Here is a 24,983-nt window from a genome sequence, read left to right on the forward strand (position 1 = left end):
AACGTAGGTGCCCACACCCATTTAGAACGTCTATGGATTCGGCACTGATACAATATTAGGAGAAATTTCAGAAAAAAAGAGAAATGATGGACTTATGGGACGAAACATAAATGGTAAGATAAGCGAAGAGACTTATGAGAAGCTGTTATCAGAAGAAATCTGATGAATTCTAATTTGCAGCTAGAATTTCTAGTAAGGTTGTAACGGAACATAATTATCCTTAATGAACTCAAATTGGTTGGAAAAAACATTTGAGATTATGTATATATTTGCTAAATTTCAGGTACTACAGAATCTGAAAGCCGATGCTTAGGAGCATACTGAATAGGAAGGCAAAACTCAGCTAAGTAAAACAGAAATTGAAGTACTACTAGTTTTATAAACAATCCTGATTGGAAGTGAAAATATTGATAGAATATGAAAAAGATTTATATCAAATACAAGTTTATTTGAAGTTGTAGGTCTTGAATTGAGATATATTTGAGGGTATAAGAGAGTTTATATCAAAGTATAACAAATTCAGTATTGCGACTAATCAGCTACATTATTGATATATAAAAATACCCTAAATCAAGCCGAACCTGAAACTGTTTGATTAGACTATTTTACTCTTCTCTGCACTTGTTGAGTATACAGAAAAGAGTATTTTTGGAGTGTATCTCATAACGTTACAATTATTATTTACGATTTCGTTTTTTGTCTGAAGTTGAATATGGAAATATATAAATATTTTCTAGAAAAATAAATCTATGTTATTGAACGTTGAGAAACTGAGCATTATAATATGTACCTTTTGTCCTCTTTTTGAAGGAAGTTATTAAATTAATGAATCAGCACATCTATAAAATAGAGACTTCATCTTACGTGGAATATGCTTACTATATGTATATTCGAAATAAAAGACGAATATCATCTTAAGAATCGTGTCATGACAGAAACAATAATAGAATTTCAGTCATTCTTAGCTCATAAACATAGTTAAACTATCATTGTTGGAACTCAAACTAATATGCTAAAAAGTACAAGGTGGTTATATCGCAAATTTATTGTAACTAGAAATTCATTTTATATTTTCAATAATTTGATTTAGTCCAGAAGATACCTACTCAATAATTTTTTAAGGTATAGCAAAAGATTTCCGGAATAGTTTTTTCCAGCAAAAGTTTGATTCTAAATCTGCCTTCAACCTAAAAATGGAGATTCACGTGACAATAATACATTTGAAATTCTATTACTGTAAACTTTGAGAAAACCTAAAAATTTTAGTTTTCCACAATATTCTCTATACACAGAAGATAGGAGAATTTCAAAAATGCGAGCTTGGTGGGTATAATCCAACAAATTCTCCAAATGACCATATGCTGCTGAATGGGTTAAACTCTCATTGAAAATAAAACAGGACATGTAGAACTTCTTAATCTGCTCGACAACTTCTTATTCAAAGCTAGTTTAATTGAAATTCCGTCACAATACATTCGAAAATCTGTGATTTAATTATGGATCTACTCAAATGGACCGTCACCTCTATATAATTGAATTTGTTTCTGAGAATAATGAATTCCTCATAGTTTCACAACTAGCACTTCTATTTTTAGGTTATAAAGCTCAATTTTTGATATTTCTCTCCTAATATCAAATTCCAATTAATTCAGAAACGCATATTTCCAATTTAATTCCTTTTTTTTTATATATTTAAAATGTGTTACTTGCATTTTCTGTAGGACAACAGAAATTGTGGTCGGGCGATACGTAGCATAAGGAATCCGCAAAACCACCAGTGTGCCCGTATTTCATATTTTTTGCATGGATATTAAAAAATCGCTGGGCCGTTTAGTTATAGACTTACGAGAAAAAATAAAACTTTTATTTTTTATGAAAAATTACATTGCATTCAATACAATCAAACCCAAGTCACACTTTTTACACATAGTTGTTTATAATTCCCCGCAGGAAAAGTTCGACAACTTGTTTTTTCTAGATCCCTATCGTCAGCCCTATCTTCATACAAATTTTTTCGAGCATTATTTATATTCATGTTAGTAGTGGTACTCTCCGAATTGATAGGACCTGCCTCAATTTGGTCTTCAAAATCATAGGAAGAAATGCGTTATCTTCAGTAAGGACATTTGAGTCTAGTCGCTGTATAAATATCTCTTGTGCCTCATCAATGTAAGCCATTTTAAAGACCGCTTTCAACGTTAGGGAGCCCCTAGAAACAAAAAAATATGTTTTTAAAAATTGTTCTTTCAATTGGTGTCTGATAGCCTAGCGTTCAATTATATAACGCTCGAAAAAAGCCATTCCAAACTAACTTTTCATTAGTAATTCCTACTATAGAAAGTAACAACGGACATAAATTTAAGCTAAAACGGAAATTTTTCGTAATACTTATTACGAAACGAATGCCAACTTTTTTGTCAATATCCACAATTGTTTCAAACTCTCGTTAGCAAACAACCACGTGCACCAGCTGTGTTTGCAGAAACAAGTCGTTAACATGATAATTCAAGATGATACTGGTAGCACCATCTAGCTACAAAATGCTGAAGTGTAGAACTTATTTAATTTCAAACCGAATGCTACAAATTTAAATGTAATGCTAGGTCCTAATGGGTTAATTAGTGTCTTGTACTCACAAGTGCAAAGTTCAAACACATGCAAGACAATAATTGCCTAGTGTGTAGGTAGTTTTGAATGGGGCACGACGGGCCTATTAGGAGACCTATATGCGGCTTTTCTTTCAATTCCCTAATACTAATTAATAATGACGAGACCAAAAATTTGTTAAATGAATCGTTATATATATATATATATATATATATATATATATATATATATATATTCCAAATAACAGTTTCTCCCCATATATCATGCGATTAACCAAGCGACTACCTAAGATTTAGCTCTATATTTGATTAATACCTTTATTATTCATATATGTTCGGATTTAATTATAAAATGATTGGTAACAGGGAAATCATATCAAAGTTTCCCATCATTTACGACATAAAATTACGAGTAGGTTTACGCCGTATAAATTTAATGTTCTTTGGAAATTAATTGTGATAATAATAAAATTTCAATTAGTTCAACCCACTTCGTTCTTATTTTTTTATTTTAATTACAGAATTGTTTGGAGATATGAATTATTACTTAAGTATCTTCATTAATCTATCAATAGTAATTATTTTTAGAGTTATTGCATTTTTGATTCAACAATTTCTATTATCATAATTTCATTTAATAAAGTTTGACTAGATTGGATTGCATCAATATCACGTGAACGGCGTGCTTGACTTCTGTCATGTGTACTTTGTTTTCCGATCTTTCATTTCTTCATAAATCTAATTCACTTCATTATTTTCTATGGATAATCCTGTAACTTTTGTGTGTGTGTAGAATCCGTCAGAAGGATTTGATATTCTCTATGTTATTATCCTTACAATGAACTTTGGTATCCTAAGCGCAAATATATTGATTCTTTAGAAATGTGGTACGTCACAAGATTGTTAGGAATTCCCTGGACTGACTACTCAGTCGATACTTGAAGAGTTAAATGTAGTTATCATGCCTGAAGAAAGTGTTGCAATATTTTGGACACAGAGCTTATAGTGATAGAAAAAGTATAAGGCGAGCCCTTATTCAAATTATTTGATCAAATCAAACAAGTTACACACTAACTCTTCACGTATCGTTACAAGAGGCTGAAGATCGAGAAATATGAGAGGAGACAAAAGAATAAGGAATAGGGACATTCCAAAAAGGACAATATCCTATTAGTTGAGGCGATCCCTATATTCAAAAGCTATAAATTGATTGTCTACTATTGATAGATTAGTGAAACAGTTAAACGAATCTGCAATGGAAAAATTTTGCACAACATGAGAACATGTCACACCTGAATAAATCTTATTCATAAGTTTAAAAGAGGTACTTTATTCATGTTCATGTCTGAAAAAGGTTCACAATTGAGTAGTAAGCAAATAGGTACTTTGAAAATCATATAGTGAAGGCTTTACAAGTTATTCAATTTATTCTGTTAGTTTATTTGTTCTTTAACTGAACTTTTCTTTCGAAATTTTCACTTTTAATGAACTAATTTACTGAAGTTTCGCATACTTTCTCATATTTGATGACAACATGTTAAATAAATAAACATTTGATAATATTTCCTGAATTGATTAGAGTAGCATTTTTCTCGCATTGCATTGCATTTTGGATCAAATAAACTCAATTTATCAAATTCAAAAAATTTATTGTAAAATAAATCATTTTTATGAATATGGCTTACAATAGTATTGCAGATCGAATTTGATAAGGTGCATAAATAAAAAGGTCAATTTCCCTTAAAAACAGAAATATATGTTTTGAACTACTTGTAGCCTTTTTTTTTTAATCTACAGTTTATTAAAAATGCACTGTAAAATGAAATCATAAATTTTCGGCGTACACCTTGCTACGATTGGCATTTAAGAATGATTCGAATAATAGATGTTGATGATGACAAAATTGGACAAATACGAGGGCCGTTTTTATTTCCACCTCCGATAGGCTATAAATAAAGGACATGATCATATAAAACAATAATTTGATTACCAAAATTTTGGTACACTTAAGATTACTTTTCAACATAATCACCGAAGAGGTTGAGACATTTTTCATATCTGTGGACAAGCTTTTCAATACCCTCTTCAAAGAAAGTTGGTTGAAGACCCAACCGTTCAGTAACAATACAAAACAGATCTAGAAACTTCTGGAAATCTGCGGTTTTCTTTAACCATTCTGTCAACTTGTTGAACCAGGTCATCTGAAACGACTGATTTGTTTCCTTGAACCCCTTCAACATGCACATCATTACGGCCATCTTTAAACTTTAGACACCATTCACGCACAACACCATCACTCATGAAGTTTTCCCCATACACACGACTCATTCTCTCATGGATTTCTGCAGCACTATTGCTTTAACCCTGTAGAAAACCAATTACTCTTGACGGAAGCTTCAATAATGGCGGACATGTTTACGTGGCTGTAGCACAGCGCCGACTGACGCCTGAATGATACAATGGTGGAGTGTGTAGTGAGAGAGCTTCGCAGTCACCTAAAGCGCATGCCCGCTTTTTTCTGCCCGCGTAGTGTCTGCAAGAAACGTTTGGAGGTTGAAAAAAATAGCCCCCTTATATATGACACATATAGGTACAAATATGTAAAGTAAACTTGGTCATATAGAAAGTATTGCTTCCTAATAATCAAAAGAAAAATCTACTATTGAATGAGATTGAAATTCATTGTGAAAGAGAGTAACTCACAATATGATAAAGGTTACGGAGTCTAATATCTGGGTACGCATATGGTCAAGAAATTGAATTAGTGAAAACAGATATTTTCCAAAAAAATAAAATAATAGGGCTACGAGTTGAGGAGCATGTACTGACTACTAAATAAAAATGCAGAATTCTCAATTGGAAATAAAATACTCATTTACAAAGCCATCTTAAAACCACACACATACCTTACAGGTATTTCATCCCGAAATCCTAAGAATGATTGTCAGAGTCTCATTGTTTATTACCAATGAAGTGATTCACCAGGATTTAGGTCAATCGTACGTATGTTGGAGAAGAAATAAAGAAGTACATGGAAAACATACAGAAGAAACAACAGTGCATCCAATTGCGTTCATAAAAATTATAGTGAATAAACGACGTTTAGTTATTTAGTGCTAAGAATTTATGAAAACGTCCAATGTCAAAAAAGTCAAAACTGTGGTTATAGACTTACTTTAAAATAGATGGATGTCTTGTTTTTTGAATGGTCATATCTATCACTTAATATGTACCTCACATTGTTTGGGTTGTCTAGATAGATTTTAATATACTGGTAAATTGAAAATTGTTATAATGTGAGATCACATAATTAAAAATTAAATGAAGTTAGTAACACAATAACGTTTGGGTGTTTTATGTATATATTGATGTTAAAAGAGATATATTAACTTTTAAAATCCAACCATTATAACCATATTTAGTTCCATTTAGTTCTCTTCATATTTATATATCATGTTCACAAGACACTTTTCAGCATTTTTATCATCAGCATCGATTTGTATGTAATGTGATGTAATTGTTTCGAATAAACTAAGTTGATTAAATTAGTTTTTCTAAAATTTACCTTTAAAAAATTTTGGTAACATCACTGAGTTCGCGGTGTCTCAGCGTTAAAGCAATGTATGCGTGTTCCAATTTTATCTTATTTAAATTAATTTGTGTATTTCTTGGAATTCTTCGTATTACACTGATTCGTTACTAGATAAGTTCTTGACATTTTAAGCCAAAAATGGAAACACATTGTTTCGAAAAATAGAGAATTATGTGGCTTTATTTTGTTTTAGTTGAATCAACTTTTTTCATACAAAGTTCATGGTTCTAATTCTTTCTATTGTAGTATTTTTCTTATATACCTTGGTTTTAAATGATAATTTTTTTCATCAAAATTAGATTGTTGGTCGTAAATCAAGCATCACTAAAGAATGTAGAAAGTAGAAAAAGTATTTGTCATGCACTGCCCGTCAATTTGGTCCATTTCTCTCGAGATACGTCACAGTAGAATAAATTCAAGTTCTCTTCACTAGCTTACACTTCGTGCCGCTGTTAACGTTATCTAACAAATTGCCCTACTTGCTAACGGCTACGCTCAACTAATTTTGTTAGAAAGTAAAAGTATTGCTCGTTGTTTTTGCCAATTATAAAATATGAAATGTCATTGATAATAATGAACGTGAATTTTTGTAAATTCTTCCTAATAATAGGTAAATTAGGTTGAAAATTCTCCATACCAAACTATGGAATGTTTGTGATTTCTCTTATATTTTTAGATAGTTCAGTATGGAAATTTTATAACCTTCACCCTTCAAGAGCTATTTAGAGTTATTCTTGTCTTTGCATTAACACAAGTGAATTCTCTGAAGTCTTCTCCGAAAATGAATTATACAACTATGTGTGAACGAAGCTATCCTTAAACATAAATATCGTCGTTCAGAAAGCCATACTAACTGACGATGAAACAATGAGTCAAACCCATTTTGATATTATTTTGATTGTTTTTGCTTTGGAATAAACTTGCGTTATTTGGCCCTGCATGACAAAAACAATTTATAATATAATTTAAGTTATGCAACATAAGTTACTTAGGAAATTTTCCGGAAAACCTATCTTTCTGTGAATTGTAGTGTTTTTCATGTGAAAAATATGAAAAGTTATTGGGAAAGTTGTTTATAATCAACAAATACCAAATTTCGAAATCAACTATAGTTTCCAATTTTTATTATTCTAATAAATTCACACTTGGCTTATTCCTATTAGTTTAACACTAATTGGTGATCACAAAAAAAAACACATCAGATTAAATGTTAGATTTCTCTAATCTCTTATATTTGCACATTTTACAATTCGTTTTAAATTGTCCAAAATCTGCCTATACTTTAAGTTGACCCAATTGCGCGAATTATTCTTTTTCTATAATATTTCACTATCATACGAAATGTGATCTTGATAAATACTCTGTTTTACTCTTTCCATACCAATACAAAAAAATCCATTTATAAAATGTCTGTGGATCTAGCAAGTTAACATTTCACACTCATTCTCTCAAACCATCTTTGATCGAACTCATTATTTAGCCAATTGGTGAATTGAACAAAGCAGCATGTTGTGAGAAATGAGTGGCGAATATTTGAAAGAAGTTTATCAATTGATCTTTGCAAATATTGTTAGTAAGTAATATGTAAATTGATTCAACATTCCTTTAATGAAGAAAATTACAATTACTCCTCATATATTCACTTTTTTGAAATACTGCCGTCCTGCTTCAAGTCGCTCTAATACTAAAATATCGGCATTAGTATCATCATAAGCTTTTGTAGATTTCTTTCGTTCATTGCAGTATTTGGACATTTTTCACTGCGTAAAGCATTTATCAATATGTCGCCGATTCCATAATACTGAATAACAAAGTACTTTTCTGAAATATTATATAATAATTATAATTATATTAATATAATAATAATTATAATTATAATTATATAATGAAACAATATTTTTATATATGTATTCTAAAAGATAAGTTGACTTGACATAAGTCAAGTCTAATAATTAAAAGTTCCAACATAGACTATGCCAAGTCACGTAGTTAAAAAAACTTCAAATTATGAAAATTTGGAAAATTCGAACAATGTTGTAACGTTTTTCGTGTTTATTTATACTCTTTCTATTCATTGGGTGTATTAATAAACACTCAATTTATTTACACACTATACAATACTTACACTTACTCATAAATATCGATTAAACAATTTCTGCGATTAGTTTTACTAATTCGTTTTTTTCACTTCGACTATTAATTTAAATCTAACTAAACTGTGTTACATAAACTTATTTAATGCGTCTAAATATTCTTGATTTTAGGTCACTTCTGTTTTAAAATTTTAAAATTAATTTTTTTTTAATAATTTGGAAGATAAAATTTGACGTTTTGACTTTTCTTTATCTTTTCTTCTTTATCAAAATATTTTAAAAGAGAAGAGACTTAAAATCAAGAACATTTAGATGAATTAAAATATCAAAATGGGAAATACGAAATTAAAGATATTTAAACTTATTAATATACCATTAATAGAATTTAACAAAGTTCTGGAATGAAAAGAAACAGAAGAAATAAATAAATAGACTTTCCCAAAAATTATTTAGAAGAAATACTCAAACAAACCCCCTTCTGTAATAAAAAATTCATCAAAACGTCTGCTATTTATAAAAAAACAGATTAAAGGTGTCACGCGAATTCGCCGACTTTGTAAAAATAAAATTCACTTCAAAAATATTTACAGTCCAATTTCTTGAAAATAAATAAATGGAATATACTTTGGCTGTGAGGTACAGATGATAATGAATAAATCTGATTTAAATGTTTTAGCATCTCAGATTTTAGAAGAAAAATTTGATTACATTCATTTCAAATAAAACATGCAGATGCTCTAAATGTTCTTTTATAAGCTTTTAATGGTGTACATGGACTTAAATACGAAAATATAAAGTCAAATAAGTAAAAAATCGATTTTCGAAGGAACAAAATAACTATAATAATTTCTCAACTGCCTTAGTTCATCCAAAACTTAGAGAAAATAGGTTGTACTTTGAAATATAGAAGATAAATTTCTCGAAAATAGATAATTGGACCAGGAATAAAAAAATTAAAAACATTACAGACGCTCGAAATGAAAAAAAAATTTATAAAGGACATTCAAATAGATAATTCTATGAATAAAATTATTGTTTGTTTGAATGATTCTAGAAGTGACATAGTTAGTAAAAGTAACTTAAATCACCATATATTTATAGACTCGTATTATATAATATACTTTCTATTAAATACGATATTGAACAACAAAGAGATTATCCTTCTTTCCACTTAGTATTTTACATTTTTTTCATACGTCATTTGATGTATTATCTGCTAGATAGATATTGGGATCTCCTCAAAAATTACATAGAAATTGTTCCAAATTACATAGACTATATTATGTATATAGAATTTCTCTTCTACGATAACCTAGGCAGTTAAATGCCAATTTCAGTGAAATAAACAAATCATTTATTCATTTGAATAGTAGGATTTTCAATGGTCTGACACGTTAGTTTACATAACTTATTCATATAAGAATACTAATTTTTTCAATCAACACAAAACAAAATCTATGGTATGAACAGTACACTATAATTTTACAAAGCTCATAGATAATAGTAGTATATTGATTTATTACGAGTGAAAGAAAGACGTCCGGAAAAGTAACAAAAAAATGAACATGAACTAATATAATGAAAAATATCAAATTTTGTTTTACATTGATGAACAAATGTACGACTGTAACGAAATAGGCTTCAATTTTGGTTTGATGTCAAGAAACAAGAGTTTCTCGGAGAATGCTGCCGGATTTAAGGCTACAAAAGAAAAAAAAAGGTTTTTTATCGCTATTATTCCAGCAGAGCATTCAAAAATTTGATTAAGAAAATTTTCCAGTAATATAACGTTCCCAGAAGAGTTCATGGATGACAACTCAAATTTTCTTCCACTGGTTCAAAAAGGAATTTATGCCGTTGATGAAACGTTTTCTGCACAAAAAAAAAACTTCTTTGGCAGGCCACTGTTAAACAATGCACCATCACTCCTATTAGAAGCAAAATGAAATCAGAGTGATATATTAACCACGAAATGTTACTTTCCTTATCCAGACAGTGGACTGAGGGGTGATTGAAAATATGAAGAGGAGTTTTCGAAAAAGTCCTTCGCAATTTTTGATCAAATAAATAGTGGGAGTTATCCAACATCTAAAGATTGTCTGTGGAATTGATAGATACTGGATACTGGATAAAATTTGGGCCGATGGTTGAATGACCAGGACTTAACTGCTGAAGAAATTATTACTTACCTTAACAATACTGAAAGCGAGACTTAATACCGAGAACTAGCCCATTGGAAAAGAAATCATAATTTCTCATACGAAAGCTTCAAAAATTTTGAAGTTTTCCGATACATTAAAGCACAAGACAATGCAACTATTGCAGATATACCATTTATTAGAATGTGACGAGATAATGATGCATACAGATGAACAAAAATGAAAAATTACTTCTTATTTGATTCACCTGAATATTCTGTCCTTTCCGGTTTAACCATATATAATTTAATAACATGCATAAATATGCAAAAAATTGTTGGGCCCTATGAACTTGTTGAAATTCATGGATATACCGTAAAATCATATAATACATAATATAATACATATACCTATATAATTATCACATTATTTCTATTTTTACTTCTATGATTCCAATGGTTGAGATAGTCTTCAACAAAATATATGTACTGAACTGTGCATTCAACCTCAAGGAACACGTAAATCTAAAATAAAATTTGCATATTTTTCAATAACCCACTGGATTCTAATGAACGTATAATGACTATATTTATTTGTTTCAGATAAATAAACATGACTCTTGTTCAACCTAGTCCCGAACTCCAAATCAACATCAGGAAAGAGTTAAATGAAGATGTTAATACAAGAGAATCCGATTTAGAGCATATCAAGCAATGGTTGAAGAAGCAACCTCATTTACCTGACACCTGGGGTAATAAATTTACTTATTAATGCATCTTAATGTTCTTGATTTTAAGTCTCTTCTGTTTTAAAATTAGGTTTTTTAATAATTTCTGGAAGATAAAATTTAACATTTCGACTTTTCTTTAAGTGTCATCATATTTTGATAAAGAGACTCAAAATTAAGAACATTTAGATGCATTAATATATCAAAAGGTCTAAGAAATATGAAATTAAAGAGATTTAGTTATTAGGCATAATTTGATGGTTCTCACTTTTCTATGTGTCGCACAAAGTTGATTGTGTGTGGATTTTCTCTATGAACATGGAAGTTTTTTGATAGTAACTAGTTTTTAATGAAGATAACCATTTTACAACAGGCAAGATAAGACAGGACTTTCTATAATGCATCTCAATTTAACTAAATTAGAAAAATCTCACCCCAACATCTATATAGTGACCAATTTTTATACATTTTTTCGTGTTAAGTATCGAATGGTTTGATGATGAAAACAAAGCGGCCGTCAATAAAATTAAAAATAGAGCCTATCAAACAAGTAGAGAGTACGAAGAGAATAATTATAAAACACATCTGCAGACAAAAAAATACACAATTATAAACACACAATGAAAAACAATAAAAGTACCTGAGTAAATACAGAAATAATAAAATATGATGCAGAAACATTACAAAAAGGATATATAGAACGTGCCACACGGGTAATGATAAGAGAAGAAAATACCAGATATATGCAGAAAGAATTAAATAGGCCATATTGATAAAGAATGAGATAAAATCATGTGCAAAAATCGTAGGGGTATAGCATTACTAGGTAAGGTCTATACAATAAGAGCCAAGTAATACGAAATAGCTTAAGGTAGTATGAATACTACATAGTAGGGGAATACCAAAAAAGCTTAAGAATAAGGCGATCAACAGATGATAAAAATCAAATATATTTATGCTTAAACTGGTACAGAACAACAGTTACAAATAAAAGTAGGTTCACATCTATTTTTTTCAAATTTATTTTCGAATCAACTACGAAGTTTATTAGCGACATGGCAATTTGTGATATAATTGAGTGTCTTTTAGATATTTGATTAAGTTTGCGGTATTACAATTATTGTTTAGAAGAGAAATTATATTGTTTGAGAAGTGTTTCACGTTTAGATTCTCATTTCAAGATTCACATATTGGTGAATTTTCTCGGCTAAATAGATATGAGTATGTCACTTTAGTGTGCTCTAATATTAAGTGATTTTTATTTGGTCCGTGAGATTACATCTTCTTTCATTGATTTTAAACAGGATTACTACCCAAAACATAGTCAAAAGCTATATAAAGTACTTGAAAAAGTAGGATCACTCGAAAAATTAAGGAATTTATAGTGAAAAATGAATTAAGATAAAGTGATTCTCTCTGTACAAACATATTTAACATCATGTTCAATCTTTTACCATAAAACATATTGCGTATACGTCGATTACACAATTTGCTGGTAAAGCATCGAAATTACGTTACAATTAAATGGAGAGGACACAAAATACATGAGGATGCAGATGAAAGCACTACACTAAATAGATGGCAAGTGGAAAATAATGTAAGAAGTGAATCAATTTAATTATCAAGGAGTAACCGTAACATCTACAAATATAGGAGAAAATGAGATGAGGAAACAGAGAATCAGAAAAACTAAGAATAAAAACTCTTTCAAGGACTGTTCAAGGACATCTTCTGAATTTTTAACAACACAGTACTTATATAAAATCGGGTCGATCATCTCTATGAACATGCATGTTATATGATAGTAACTAGTTTGAATCAAGATAACCACTTCAAAAGAGTCAAGATGAGACAGGATTTTCAAAAATTCATCTAAACTTAACTCAATTGAAAAAAATCTCACCCCAATCTGGATATAGTGACCAATTTTCATATACAGTATCGAATGGTTTGTCGATGATAACAAAGATGAGAATATTCTTGAATCATGAGGAAGAAAAATATAAATACAAATATAATGTTTATATACAGAATTTCAGAATAACACACATTTTCAGAGCATAAAGAGCAAAATGGTTAGAACACTTTGCCACAATGCTACACCAAAGAATTGTGGGGAAGATATTGGAAGGAGGAGAAGGTGGGAAAAGAAAATAAGGACGCTTAAAGAAAAAGTCTATGACATGAGGTAGGTGGAGAAAAGTGGAGAAAAGAAGCAATGGACCAAAAGAAGTAAATAAGATTGAAGCTAAGGGTCTAGAAAATCTGTGAAGCTTGTAGTGAAATCAAATATTTAAACCAGTGATCTTGAACGATGAATTTTCACTGAAAATTTTTGCTCATTTATTTCTATGCAAAAAGAGAAAGCTTACAGATTCAAAGAAGAAGAAGAGTTTTTATAAATATAAATATTTTGTTAGAGAAATTTCTTTTTCTCTTGACTTGAGAATATTGTGACAAGAAAAACATAAGACTAGAGATGGTTACTAGATTTCATATATAGATTACATCGATAAACAAAAGAAATTTAATAAATTTGAGAATAGTAATTGAATAGTAAATTTTTTATTTCTCTGTTGATGAAAGTGTGAGAAACATTGATAACGCAAGTATCACCGTGTGTGATGGCAAACTGTAATAAAATTTATCGTCGAGTCGAGAAGTAATATCGAGTTTATGTAAAACCGTAAATCAGGCGCATTAATTGACTAAAATGTGACAGTGAATATTCTTGTTTTTTCTCAAAATTATCATTTGATTGATGATAAAATGTGTAAAAACAATTTTTTATAGTTAATATCACCAATTATTGTCTACTTTTTTTTCCAAGTACCTTTTGTTACCTGCTTCGTCTAATATTTTGGTCTGCACGATTTCCGCACTACTTGTCAATCAAAGCATGATAAGTGAGGACTTTCAATATTTCGTGGATAAAGAATGCTATATTACTGAAAAAAGGTGATGGATATTTTCATAAATCCACTTTACAAATAATAATAGATCTATTTTCCACAACAACTATGTATACTATGATATTGTGATTTCTGTTATAGACGAAAGTCGAATGATGACCTTCTTGAGAGGCTGTAAGTTTTCTCTAGAAAAATGCAAAAGGAAGTTAGACATGTATTTCACGATGAGAACAGCATGTCCAGAAATATTTTCCAATAGAGACATTTCGAATCCAGAATTAAAATTGGTTAGAGAACTAGGGTAAGTTGAGGATGAGCTATTATTTATTACTTTTTTAACCGTTTGGTTGGTGCGAATTATAACCAATAGTTGCATCTTAAATTTTCAAACTTACATTTTCCAGCCCACTACACAGTAAAAAACTTACCTTGAATGTATACCAGCATAACAAAAACAAAAATGTTCATATTTGAATATTATAACCAAATCGCGCTAAGTACGATTACCTATTTTATAAAACCTAAGAACTCATAAATTGCTCGCCAAATGTTTTCATTACTCGTATAAAACATCTGTAACCTTTATAGGTAACAGTGACTTAATTTTAATACCATATAAAATTTCTAATTTCCTCTTGAAACTAAGAGGTTGTCGTTATCTTTATATGTCATGTTAAAATATGTTCTATTGTCCTTGTCTAATTATTATTTTCCATTTAGCAATGGATTTCTACTTTGATATCATACATAAAAACGTTAAAAAAATATTTTATTAAATATTTCTAGAGCCCTCGGTTTGGGCTCTAACAATTTTTTCATAAAAACATGAAAATCAAAATATAGACTCATTATTCTTGTTTTTATTTTTCGAATAAATTGCACAACCTTACTTAGTCCTATGTTTTTGAAAAACTACATCTTTAAGCTTCAGTAATACTGCTTAATATGCAATATTCTTTTTTCTGCGGATATTTATGTCAATTCAAACTCAAACATAAAAATGGCTGCCATATAAAAGGACTCCATGTTTGTCATTTCGTTTTTTAATAACCTATAGTTTTATATGAAGCCTTAAGTAATAATAAAAACCTTAAAAACTTTTATAAAACTTACCTAGGTGTCATTATTCTTGCAATTAAACCTTAGGTGCTTATAGGATACTTACAGTCTTATAAATTATCAAAAAGGTATTTCTAGAAATCTTCGTTACCGGTATGAACCTAGAGGTAAACGAAAAATCAATTAAAAGATACTAGTTCTGGAATGTCAATTGCATAACCCTTCTTTTAGATCTTGGCTCTGTTCAGCATATTCGCATTAAAAACTTTGTGGACCTATTTTTTATGAAATTTTAGACAAAGCTCCTAATTGGCATTAGACAAAAAAACCACAATAACTGATTAAACATTAAGAGAACATGGAAATAATTAACATCTTAACTTCAAAAATATAGTGCCGCACCCTACTACAAAAATGTTAGTTGGGCTGGGTCCCTAACTTTTGAATCACATATAAACGATGCGTCAGCTATAGCATGATACGAAGCTTTTCATTTCTTCGATACTAGTGGAAACAGGTGGAGATGATATGTCTTCAGTCATCTATCATTTCCGCGGCATCTAGTGTTAATGAAGTTTTGTGAAATCTTCTGTCGCACTTGCTATTTGAAACAGACTGTCTGACTTTCAACACTATTCTGATCCGTGAATCTTGACAATTGAGATGTTTTTAGTATCGTCAGCCTAAACTCCATACCAGTAAATTTTCCTAAGGCGTGGGGCACTCTAGATTCTTATTTGGGTTGATAACGTCTCACATGTGACAATTTTAAAGTTGACATATCCTTTCATCCACAAATAAACCTTCTCGCTTTTTCATAAAAATTGTAGTTGGATTCTAAATGCTCCAGATCTCAATCAGTTGCCGAAGTCTATACTTATTTTGATAAAACATTTCTTCTATATGACACTATTAACTGACAAGCTTCGGAAGTTCTTACTTGAAGACCTTAATGGGAATTAAAAAAAATGTGCCGACAAAACCGGAGCGTAATATGGGTTGGCGACAAAATAATTTCATTTTTGTAGTATAAAGTAAACAATAGTTTTTGATTATTATGTGTATATTTTGCTCAACTTTCTTTCCGCTTCATAATTACGCGCTTATGAAAATTTCTAGTCCTCATCAGCCAAAAAATAAACCAGGGGCGATTGAAGGTCATCGTCATTTGTGAAAGTGTGGCCATTCAAAGAATTTTGCAAACTTCGAAATAAATGATAATCAGAGGGATGTGGCATCACTTCCCAGCCAAGCTCCAAATGTTGCCAAAGACGTGTGAGGCCTTGCATTATCATGGTGGAACACACCTTTGCGATTTGACAATTCTCGCGGTTTTTCTTTGATTGCTTCATCCAGTTTTCTTAATTGTTGGCATCAAAATTGATCGTTTAGTTCGTTGGAAGTAGTTCAAAAAACGCAATACCTTTGTAATCCCACTAAACGAGAGCATGAGTTTTTTTGTTATTTTTCAGCGTTCGATGTGGTTGGCTGATTTATCGTGTTCGCTCCATGATCGTTTTTGAACTATGTTACTATACATGATCCATTTTTTATCACCAGAATCTTTCAATTGTTGTGTGCGATACATGAAGCCTCTTCGCAACCTCTCGAACATATGACGAACCTCTTTAATTACTTTGATTTGATCATCCAGTAGGCCGACCAGAACGTTGCTCCTCTTTGAGGAAAAAATCTCCAGAACAGATTGTTTTAAACCAATTCTGCGATCTGTTAAGCAATCAGCACCATAAACTACATATATTTCTTTATGAGTTGTAACAGCTTTCTTTCCTTTACGGAAAAGTAGAATATGCCGATAATTTTCGCTTCTGCACTCCATTTAAAATTAACTGACAACTAATAGCTCTAATAGAAATCACGCACTACTTGCGTCTAAAGTTACGTCAATGTGACCAGTATCACGTGACAAACGGCAAAGTACAGCACTAATAAAAGTTATTCAAAAAATAAAGCAACGTTCTCTATCCGTAAAAAGCGAAAGTACTTATTTGCGAACCTAGAAGCGAAAAATGTGCTATCAGATGTATTATATTTTATTGTACTTGCCAGCGAAGATTCATAAATATCTTTTTTTTAATTCCCTATTCTACCTCACAGAGTATTTATAAAGATTTGTTGTCTGACTATAACGCATTTTAGTTATAAACTTGAATAGGTTCATAACATATAATACACATCTGTCTATTATATACTCCGAAGAAGGTATTCATATTTAATTAATCAAAGCAATTTTTCTTTGCAAAAATTAGAAATTGAATCTAATCAATAATATATTCAAAATTGAAAATACAATGTATTTGTTTCAGGCACATACCACCACTTCCAGGTTTAACACCCAATGGACGAAGAGTGGTAGTATTGAGATCTAAAAAAAATGATGTATACGATTACGACGTGGCGGATATTATGAAAGTAGTTCTCATGATCGGAGACGTAAGACTTGCAGCTGAAGAAACTGGCGTAGCGGGTGATGTTTATATTTTGGATGCCAGTGTTGCTACAGCTTCTCATTTTTCCAAAATTAATCCAGCTTTAATTAAAAAATTCTTAGTTATTATTCAAGTGAGTACTATTCAGTTGATATTTGAAGTATATTCAAACAAATAAACCTGAAGAATAGAAATATATTGTATGTATTGTGGTCCCAATATACTATATTATTAACACACTGTCGAAAAATTATTAGTGAACAAAATAGCTGATTTTATACTATATACGACACAAGCAATGATGTAGATCACATAAGAATAACTAAGCAAAAAATCTTAATGGAGTTATTCAAAAGCCAAAAAATTATATGAGCAAAAGAGGTCGATGAATTGAATTATCATCTTGTGATTGAGCCCAGTTTGTCTGAATTATCCAAGAAAATTGTTACCCATAACTCACAGCAGTACTTGTTGAAAATACCTTCACAACTGTAAATCAATATATCGAAATTAAACAAGTAGTTAATAAAGATCTTGTTAGTAAGCGAGTTTGCCTTAAAAGTTTTCGACCTCAATCGTATAAGTGAGTAGCTTCAGAAATTTTCCTGAAAATGTAAAAAATTTAGAATCGAGCTGTCATTAATTATTTGTTTTGGAAGGCAAAATACCTACGTAAATTAAATAAGATCTAGACACTGTATGTAGAGAATCTGCACTATAATTTAAGTTCACCAAATGCTACGATTGATCGTCGGATTTAAGCTATAAAGCAAGAAGAGGCTATCAGCATATCAAAAGAATGTATTTGTCATTTACCTGACTGGAAACTTAAGCAAGCGCAAGGTGTCAGCATGTTGGGTACATCGTATACGCTATACTTCTATAAAGAAAACAGTGGATTGCTAAAGACGATCCTGCTCCTAAAATGGCAAAAGCAGCTTTAACAGTCGGTTGCACCCGTTTTATTTTGGGTTGATCATGGCATTCATCTCGTCGAATATCTTCAAAAAGGTTAAACAAAACTAGTAACTAAATCAACAAAGTATTGTTAGGTAAAAAGGAAGATACAACCTCAATATTATTTCAAAGGTTCTGTCATGATTGTGGTTTATGATGTATAGGGATGAAAAACTATAGCTCTCTAAAGAAATGAGCTATATGACGTGCTTTTGTAAATTGTAAACGATAGATTTGGAGGAGCTTCGTACTTTGTTAAATCATTGTATATTTGATAGACATAAATTCTTTTCAGGAAGCCTATCCAGTGAAACTGAAAGAAGTTCATGTAGTCAATGTCTCTCCTTTGGTCGACAAAATCATCACTTGGATCAAGCCATTTTTAAAAGAAAAGATTAGAGGAAGGATTCATGTCCATAGCAACTTTGAATCTCTACACAAATTTATACCCAAAGATATTTTACCTGAAGAATATGAAGGTACAGCTGGACCATTACAAGTTTTTCACGGTACGTTTTATACTATTACATAACAGCTAGTAAAAAATATTTCATTTGTAACCGCTACCTTGAATAACTTCCTAACGTTTGTAGTTCAAAGTATTCTTTCATTATTTTCAAGTTCACGACACTTTCACCGAGGTACGTAGATTTCTCACCTTTCTTAAGAATTGAAATCACTTTATTCCTCATTATTCATAATTTTCTAGGAATCAATATTTTGGTAATAGTTAATAATAGAAGTTTTTTCTTCTAATAAATAGAATAAAATAATTAAGAAGTGATATGAAATCAAAAACAATGAATTTTTTCAAGCAAACAGGCGGCGTCTAACAAAAATAGAATACGGTGAAAAAATTTTTATGAGAACAATGAATCTGTTTCAATTAGTATCATAACAATCTGTGTAGAGAAAAGGTGGAACCCTTTCTGATCTGTTAGCCTACTACTACTAAGGATTTTTTAAAGGTTCACACTTCTACGTAGCAATCCTGCTTTATTTGACGACCCATCAAACAGCTGATGATTGTTTTTGTTTAGTTTAGCTAAAATTTTTTTTTCTTAACATAATTTCAACAGAATAATAAACACAAAGTATAATCATTTCAGTAGGATCAAGTTGAATCTACCAACAAACATGGTTCTTTGTTAACGCATCAACGTTAATTTTGTTTTCTAGTTCAAAGGTGATAATGTTGAAATGTAGCTATAGCTATAATAGCTGTAGTTGAAATATATATCAGTCACCAGTTACTTTTTTGACATTATTTCCAAAATTGATGAGGCCGTCACAGAGCAGATGAAAGCTATTATGAAACAAATCATTCATAATTTCACCTAATAATGAACTGAATTTTGAGATAACTATAGATATCTAATTAATAAATAAATAATATTCAAATTGTATGTCACGTAATATGTTTGTAATAATATAATTCACCTTATCGGTTTTTTGTTGCTACCTAATATTAAAGGAATATTCAATTATAATTTCATATTTTCAGATCAATGGATGGAAAAATTGAAGGAATACACTCCCTGGTTCAAAGCTCAAGAAAATATTAAGGCGGATGAATCTAAAAGACCAGGAAAACCTACTAACTATGATGATCTATTTGGATTAGATGGTAGCTTCAAACAACTCACCATTGATTAGAATTCGATTTGTTAATATTTTTTATGCTGGGTTAAATTTGTTGAAACCTCTTCTTCTGAATAATAATGAAACTAAATCTTCGACACATTTCTTTTTTTACTTGATGTTATCATGGGGCATTGGGTTACGCTTATATTATTTGCAAAATTTATATCTTCATTATTTAAGAAGTCATGATAAATTTATAGAAGGTGGTTTAAAACATCATCAATAATAATATTATGTCATATAGTTATACTTGGATCAGTGAAATATGGATATTTTTAGACATGTATGTTTATTCAACTATTACACAATTTTATAATTCAAAATGATATACGATAGGTATTTTGTCATGCATTGGTTGTTATAACTTTTACTATGATGATAACTGTAGTATCAGGTCTAAAAATTGAAGAACAAAGCCAATCAAGTGTAGCTTTGTTGCTGATATCAAGGTAAAATGGAAATCGGAACAATTGGAAAAAGTAAGATAATCTTCGTATGATGTTTAGTGAAACTTTTATATGAATTTATTTTTCTTCTTCAAATGCAATGCATTGAATCAAAATAAAAAACATGTTGTACAGCCGTTGGAAAATCTCTCTTCAATTTATTTGAACTTGATATACCAAATTATGAATCATTTCAAATTAAATAGTTGGAATATATTATCATTATTATAATTATTATCTAGTATTATATGATTATAATTATACAAATTTTATAAAACTTTCGTAATAAATGAAGAAATATCATACTGTCTCTCATTGCTCCATTAGCATTGAAAAAACACTTTTATTCATTGTACTTTATTTCTAAACCCCACTCTGATTAGGTTTCCAAAATAACTACTTAATACGAGGGTGGCTACTTAAGTTTTGAGATATAACAACACTGATGTGAATATTTCAAATCTGACATTGCCATCTTAAAGTTTGACATTTTTAATTGTCAACGCACTCAAAACGTGTTGTTATACGAGTTGTATTTGAATTGTTTACTGATACTTGAACCATTCATTTTGGTTAGAAAATGGAATACATGGCGAACATTTTTGACTTGGAATAAACCAACAGCAGTGTGTAGATCAACTTTCCGCAACTGTTGGTGATGGAGCACCATGTCAAGCCACCGTGATTCGCTGGTTTTCCGAATTCAATCGTGGTCGTACTTCGCTATAGGATGAATTTCGTGAAAGTCGTCCATAATCGGCAGTTGTGCCAGAAAACATCGATGCTATGCTGAACTGATACAGATAAATTTGACAAACTATAAGATTGAGGCATAATACGCCATTAGTTTCAGTCACATACATTCAATATTGCATGAAAATTTGATAACGTTCAAAAATAGCTCGTGTTGATTGGTGCAAAAAAATGCTGAGGAAATTCTATCGCGTTGCTTTCAAAGAAATATTTAAGATCGTGATAGGCGACGAGTCATTTATCAATGCATATAAATCCAAAACTAAACAAAAATCGACTGTATGAATCTTTCAAGAAGAACCAAATCCAACAAGGGGTTCGGAACGAAGCAGCAAATGGTCCCCTATTTATTCAGAATAACTGGACATATCGTCACCATTCCATCAGAATAAAGCAGAACGGTCAATTCTGAATTGTAAATCAGCATTTGTTTGCCATAAATATTCGAAAAATCAGGTGAACCAATCGCATAAGGCTAATCTTCCCATCACAACAATGCAAGGTCTCACACAGCAGCTCAAACAAATATTGTTCGGTTTTCGAAATACTTTTATACTTATTATTTTATTTGACGTTTCAATAAATTGTTATTGTGAAGTTAATTGAAAGTCACAATGGATCGTTTATTTGAAAAAGAACGATATTTTAACGCTATTAGGATATGGTGATAGGCGTAGAAGTCATCAAGAAACATGTAATATCTTTAATAATTTATATCCTAACCGATATCCCATAACATGGTCTTCTGCCAGTAAATTAGTCAAAAAGTTTAACGAGACTGGTTCAGTAAAAAATTTCTCCAAATTAGGGCTTAGAAAAACAAATCTTAGATGTTTGTGTCCTGTTAGAAGACGATTCATACTTGATATCCAGGGAACTTGATATTTCGCAAACATCCGTAATGAAAATTTCACGTGATAATAAATTCCATCCATACAAAGTAACATTGGTTCAAGATTTGTCAGATGACGATAAACGTGAGGAGTTTGCAGACCTAATGATGGAAAAATGTTACAATCAAAACGATCCCAATTTATGTAATGTTATATTTTGCGACGAGGCCACTTTTTGTATTAATGGAAACATAAATCGTCATAATTGTAGATACTGGTCACGTAACAATCCTCGTTAAATACTTGAATCCCACACATAATATCCCGAAAAACTGAATGTATGGGCTGGAATAAGCAACAAAATAATTGGATTCTTTTTCATTGAGGGTTCTAGTATTATACCTGAGTTGGTACTTTTAATTCCAAGTAAGTATTTTCAATTACATTTAAAAAAACTTCAGACAATAACAATATCCCAAGTGATAATATTTGGTTACAAGATGGTGCCCCACCTCATTATGTGTGTGTGGTGAGACGTAGTTATTTTATCGAATGGACCCGCGATAACCCGACATGAATCCTTTAGAGTATTTCCTGTAGGATCACTTAAAAAACATCGTTTATAAATCCAAAATCAGCCAATATTCAGGAATTAAATGATAGGAATACCACAGAGATAAGAAGGATTGAGCAGTCAGGGATGATGCAAAATATATTTCAGAGTTTTAAAAATCGCATGGCTTCTTGTATGGAAGTAAATGGACATTTTAAGCATATACTGTAATCGCCTCTACTGTATTTTCCTAAAATTCGTAATTTTTCTACTTCACAGATGTGGATCTTCTTCTAATATGACACAAACATTTAAAGATTTGTCTTCAGTTGTTAAAGGTTTTTCTGCGCCATGATTTAGATAAATATTTTACGGCACCAGTTTCGATAAACTTTTTACCAACTTACTAACACTATACCTTTTTACTAAATTTGAATTAGTACACAAATTATCAGAGAGTATTCGAATTAAATGATTTTATTCATTTGTAGCCATCTAAATCTACAATATTTATTGTAATTTTGATGAAGATAATATAGCTATAACTCTGAAATTATGGAATTTAGGTATAGAGAATATCATAAAAAATAATTAGTATTTATAAGGATTTTTAAAACCACAAAATATACAGGGTGATCCATTTGAAATGACAAAATTCATTATATTTCAAGACAGAGCAGAGATCTGACAACAATGTAGATACCACCATAATACCCGTCGTATCACAAGACCTTTGTGCACAAAATTCACATGTTCTCATCTAATATCTTCAAATTGTGACGTATTATTGCTTAAATTTAGTGATCGGGGTGTAAACTCCTCTTCAATAAATTTAAAATAAGGAAGTTTTTAGTCCCGTAAAAACTATAATCCATCCCTAAAAACGAAAGGCAAATTACACATATTCGTTGCATAATTTTATTATAATTGCTCTGGTAAATGAGTTTTAATCGGTGAATAGAATTCAAATTTGCAGCCGAAAATCTCCCCGATTTCTTAGACAAACTAAGACGTGATTCCGGATATTCTGGTAAGAATTCTTATAGAATTGAAGGTAATGAGGATGTAGAAATTATTTCTTTAGAATCCTGTATATGAAGTTTTATTCGACGAGATGAACCATAACATCCCTAGAATCTTTTCTTCAATTTGTGGATTAGAAATTGAACGAGGCCGTTCAAAAATTCCATTGAGAGAGTGAGACGTTTTAATTTGGGAATTGGAACCAAAGGGATTTCTGTATTGACCCTGATATAGAAAAGCTTTTCGTCTGCAGGGCTGTGATTGTGCTGGTTTTGATAGAGGTTCTTTCTAAAAAACATGCTCGACGAACCAGACAGCTATTTGTAGAGTGCTATACATTATATTTCATGTTGAAAGTAAATTCGAGGACAACTGAGGCTATATTTTACTATGTCGTGGGCCATTAGGCTGGTGAACGGATTCACCAAGTTACAGGAAACGTTATGAATACGACGATCCACGAGGTGGAGTTGGTATTCTCCTGATGACGATGGGAAATGAGGAAGTATCCTCCTGGGCTTAGAGGAATGGGGCCGCCTAGTGCTAGCCAAGGGGATGAGAAGAATATATTTGTCATTGGAATTATTTGATTCGATAGTGTGAATCGCATATCGGGATTGTCAATATTGACATAAACGATGTTACCGGAGCTGTATTGGAATCGACTACTCCTTAGACAAGACATTCTTAAGTAGATAATTGGGTAGGGGTGGCTTAAGTTTTCGATGAGAATAGAGATTAACCCCCCATTTCCTGCACCAGTCCGAAAATGTGGTCAATAGATTAGGTATCGTCCTCATACAAATCGATTGTATAGGGTTATCAGGATGCTAGAGTATCATACATATGAATGATGCAAAGTAGAAGGACAAGTAAGGAGTCTTGTGGAATTCCAGACAAGAGGGGTTATGGTTCAGATAAGTAGTAAACGATTTTGACACCTACGCAACGATATGATCAATGTCATAATCGGAGATGGAGTTGGATACTCAGAAGCTTCCTAACAAGTTTGGTGCGTCAGACTTGTCCAAAGATTATTTGAGCATCAATCAAAATTACGACTGCACAGTGTGTCAAGTTAATATATTCAAGAAAATGTCTCTAAATTCTTGCAATTAATTCATGATGCGATGATTAGGAAAGATTTTTCGGTAGATTCACATGCTTCACTGACTATTTCTTTGATAAAATACGACG

General features: G+C 30.9%; 1 protein-coding gene across 1 annotated transcript in view; it reads left to right on the forward strand.

Annotated features, from left to right (window-relative positions):
• LOC130448169 (alpha-tocopherol transfer protein-like) overlaps positions 1 to 20,927 on the forward strand; it is a 38,857-nt gene extending 17,930 nt beyond the window's left edge. The window contains exons 2-6 of the mRNA XM_056785415.1: positions 11,032 to 11,180; positions 14,210 to 14,369; positions 17,455 to 17,710; positions 18,830 to 19,043; positions 20,039 to 20,927. Coding sequence (XP_056641393.1) covers positions 11,042 to 11,180; positions 14,210 to 14,369; positions 17,455 to 17,710; positions 18,830 to 19,043; positions 20,039 to 20,190 — 921 coding nt within the window. The 5' untranslated portion in view covers positions 11,032 to 11,041 and the 3' untranslated portion in view covers positions 20,191 to 20,927. The remainder of the gene's footprint in view (positions 1 to 11,031; positions 11,181 to 14,209; positions 14,370 to 17,454; positions 17,711 to 18,829; positions 19,044 to 20,038) is intronic.
• The last annotated feature ends 4,056 nt before the right edge of the window (positions 20,928 to 24,983 follow it).

The sequence above is a fragment of the Diorhabda sublineata genome, chromosome 8, assembly GCF_026230105.1.
Source record: "Diorhabda sublineata isolate icDioSubl1.1 chromosome 8, icDioSubl1.1, whole genome shotgun sequence".
Classification (NCBI taxonomy): domain Eukaryota; kingdom Metazoa; phylum Arthropoda; class Insecta; order Coleoptera; family Chrysomelidae; genus Diorhabda; species Diorhabda sublineata.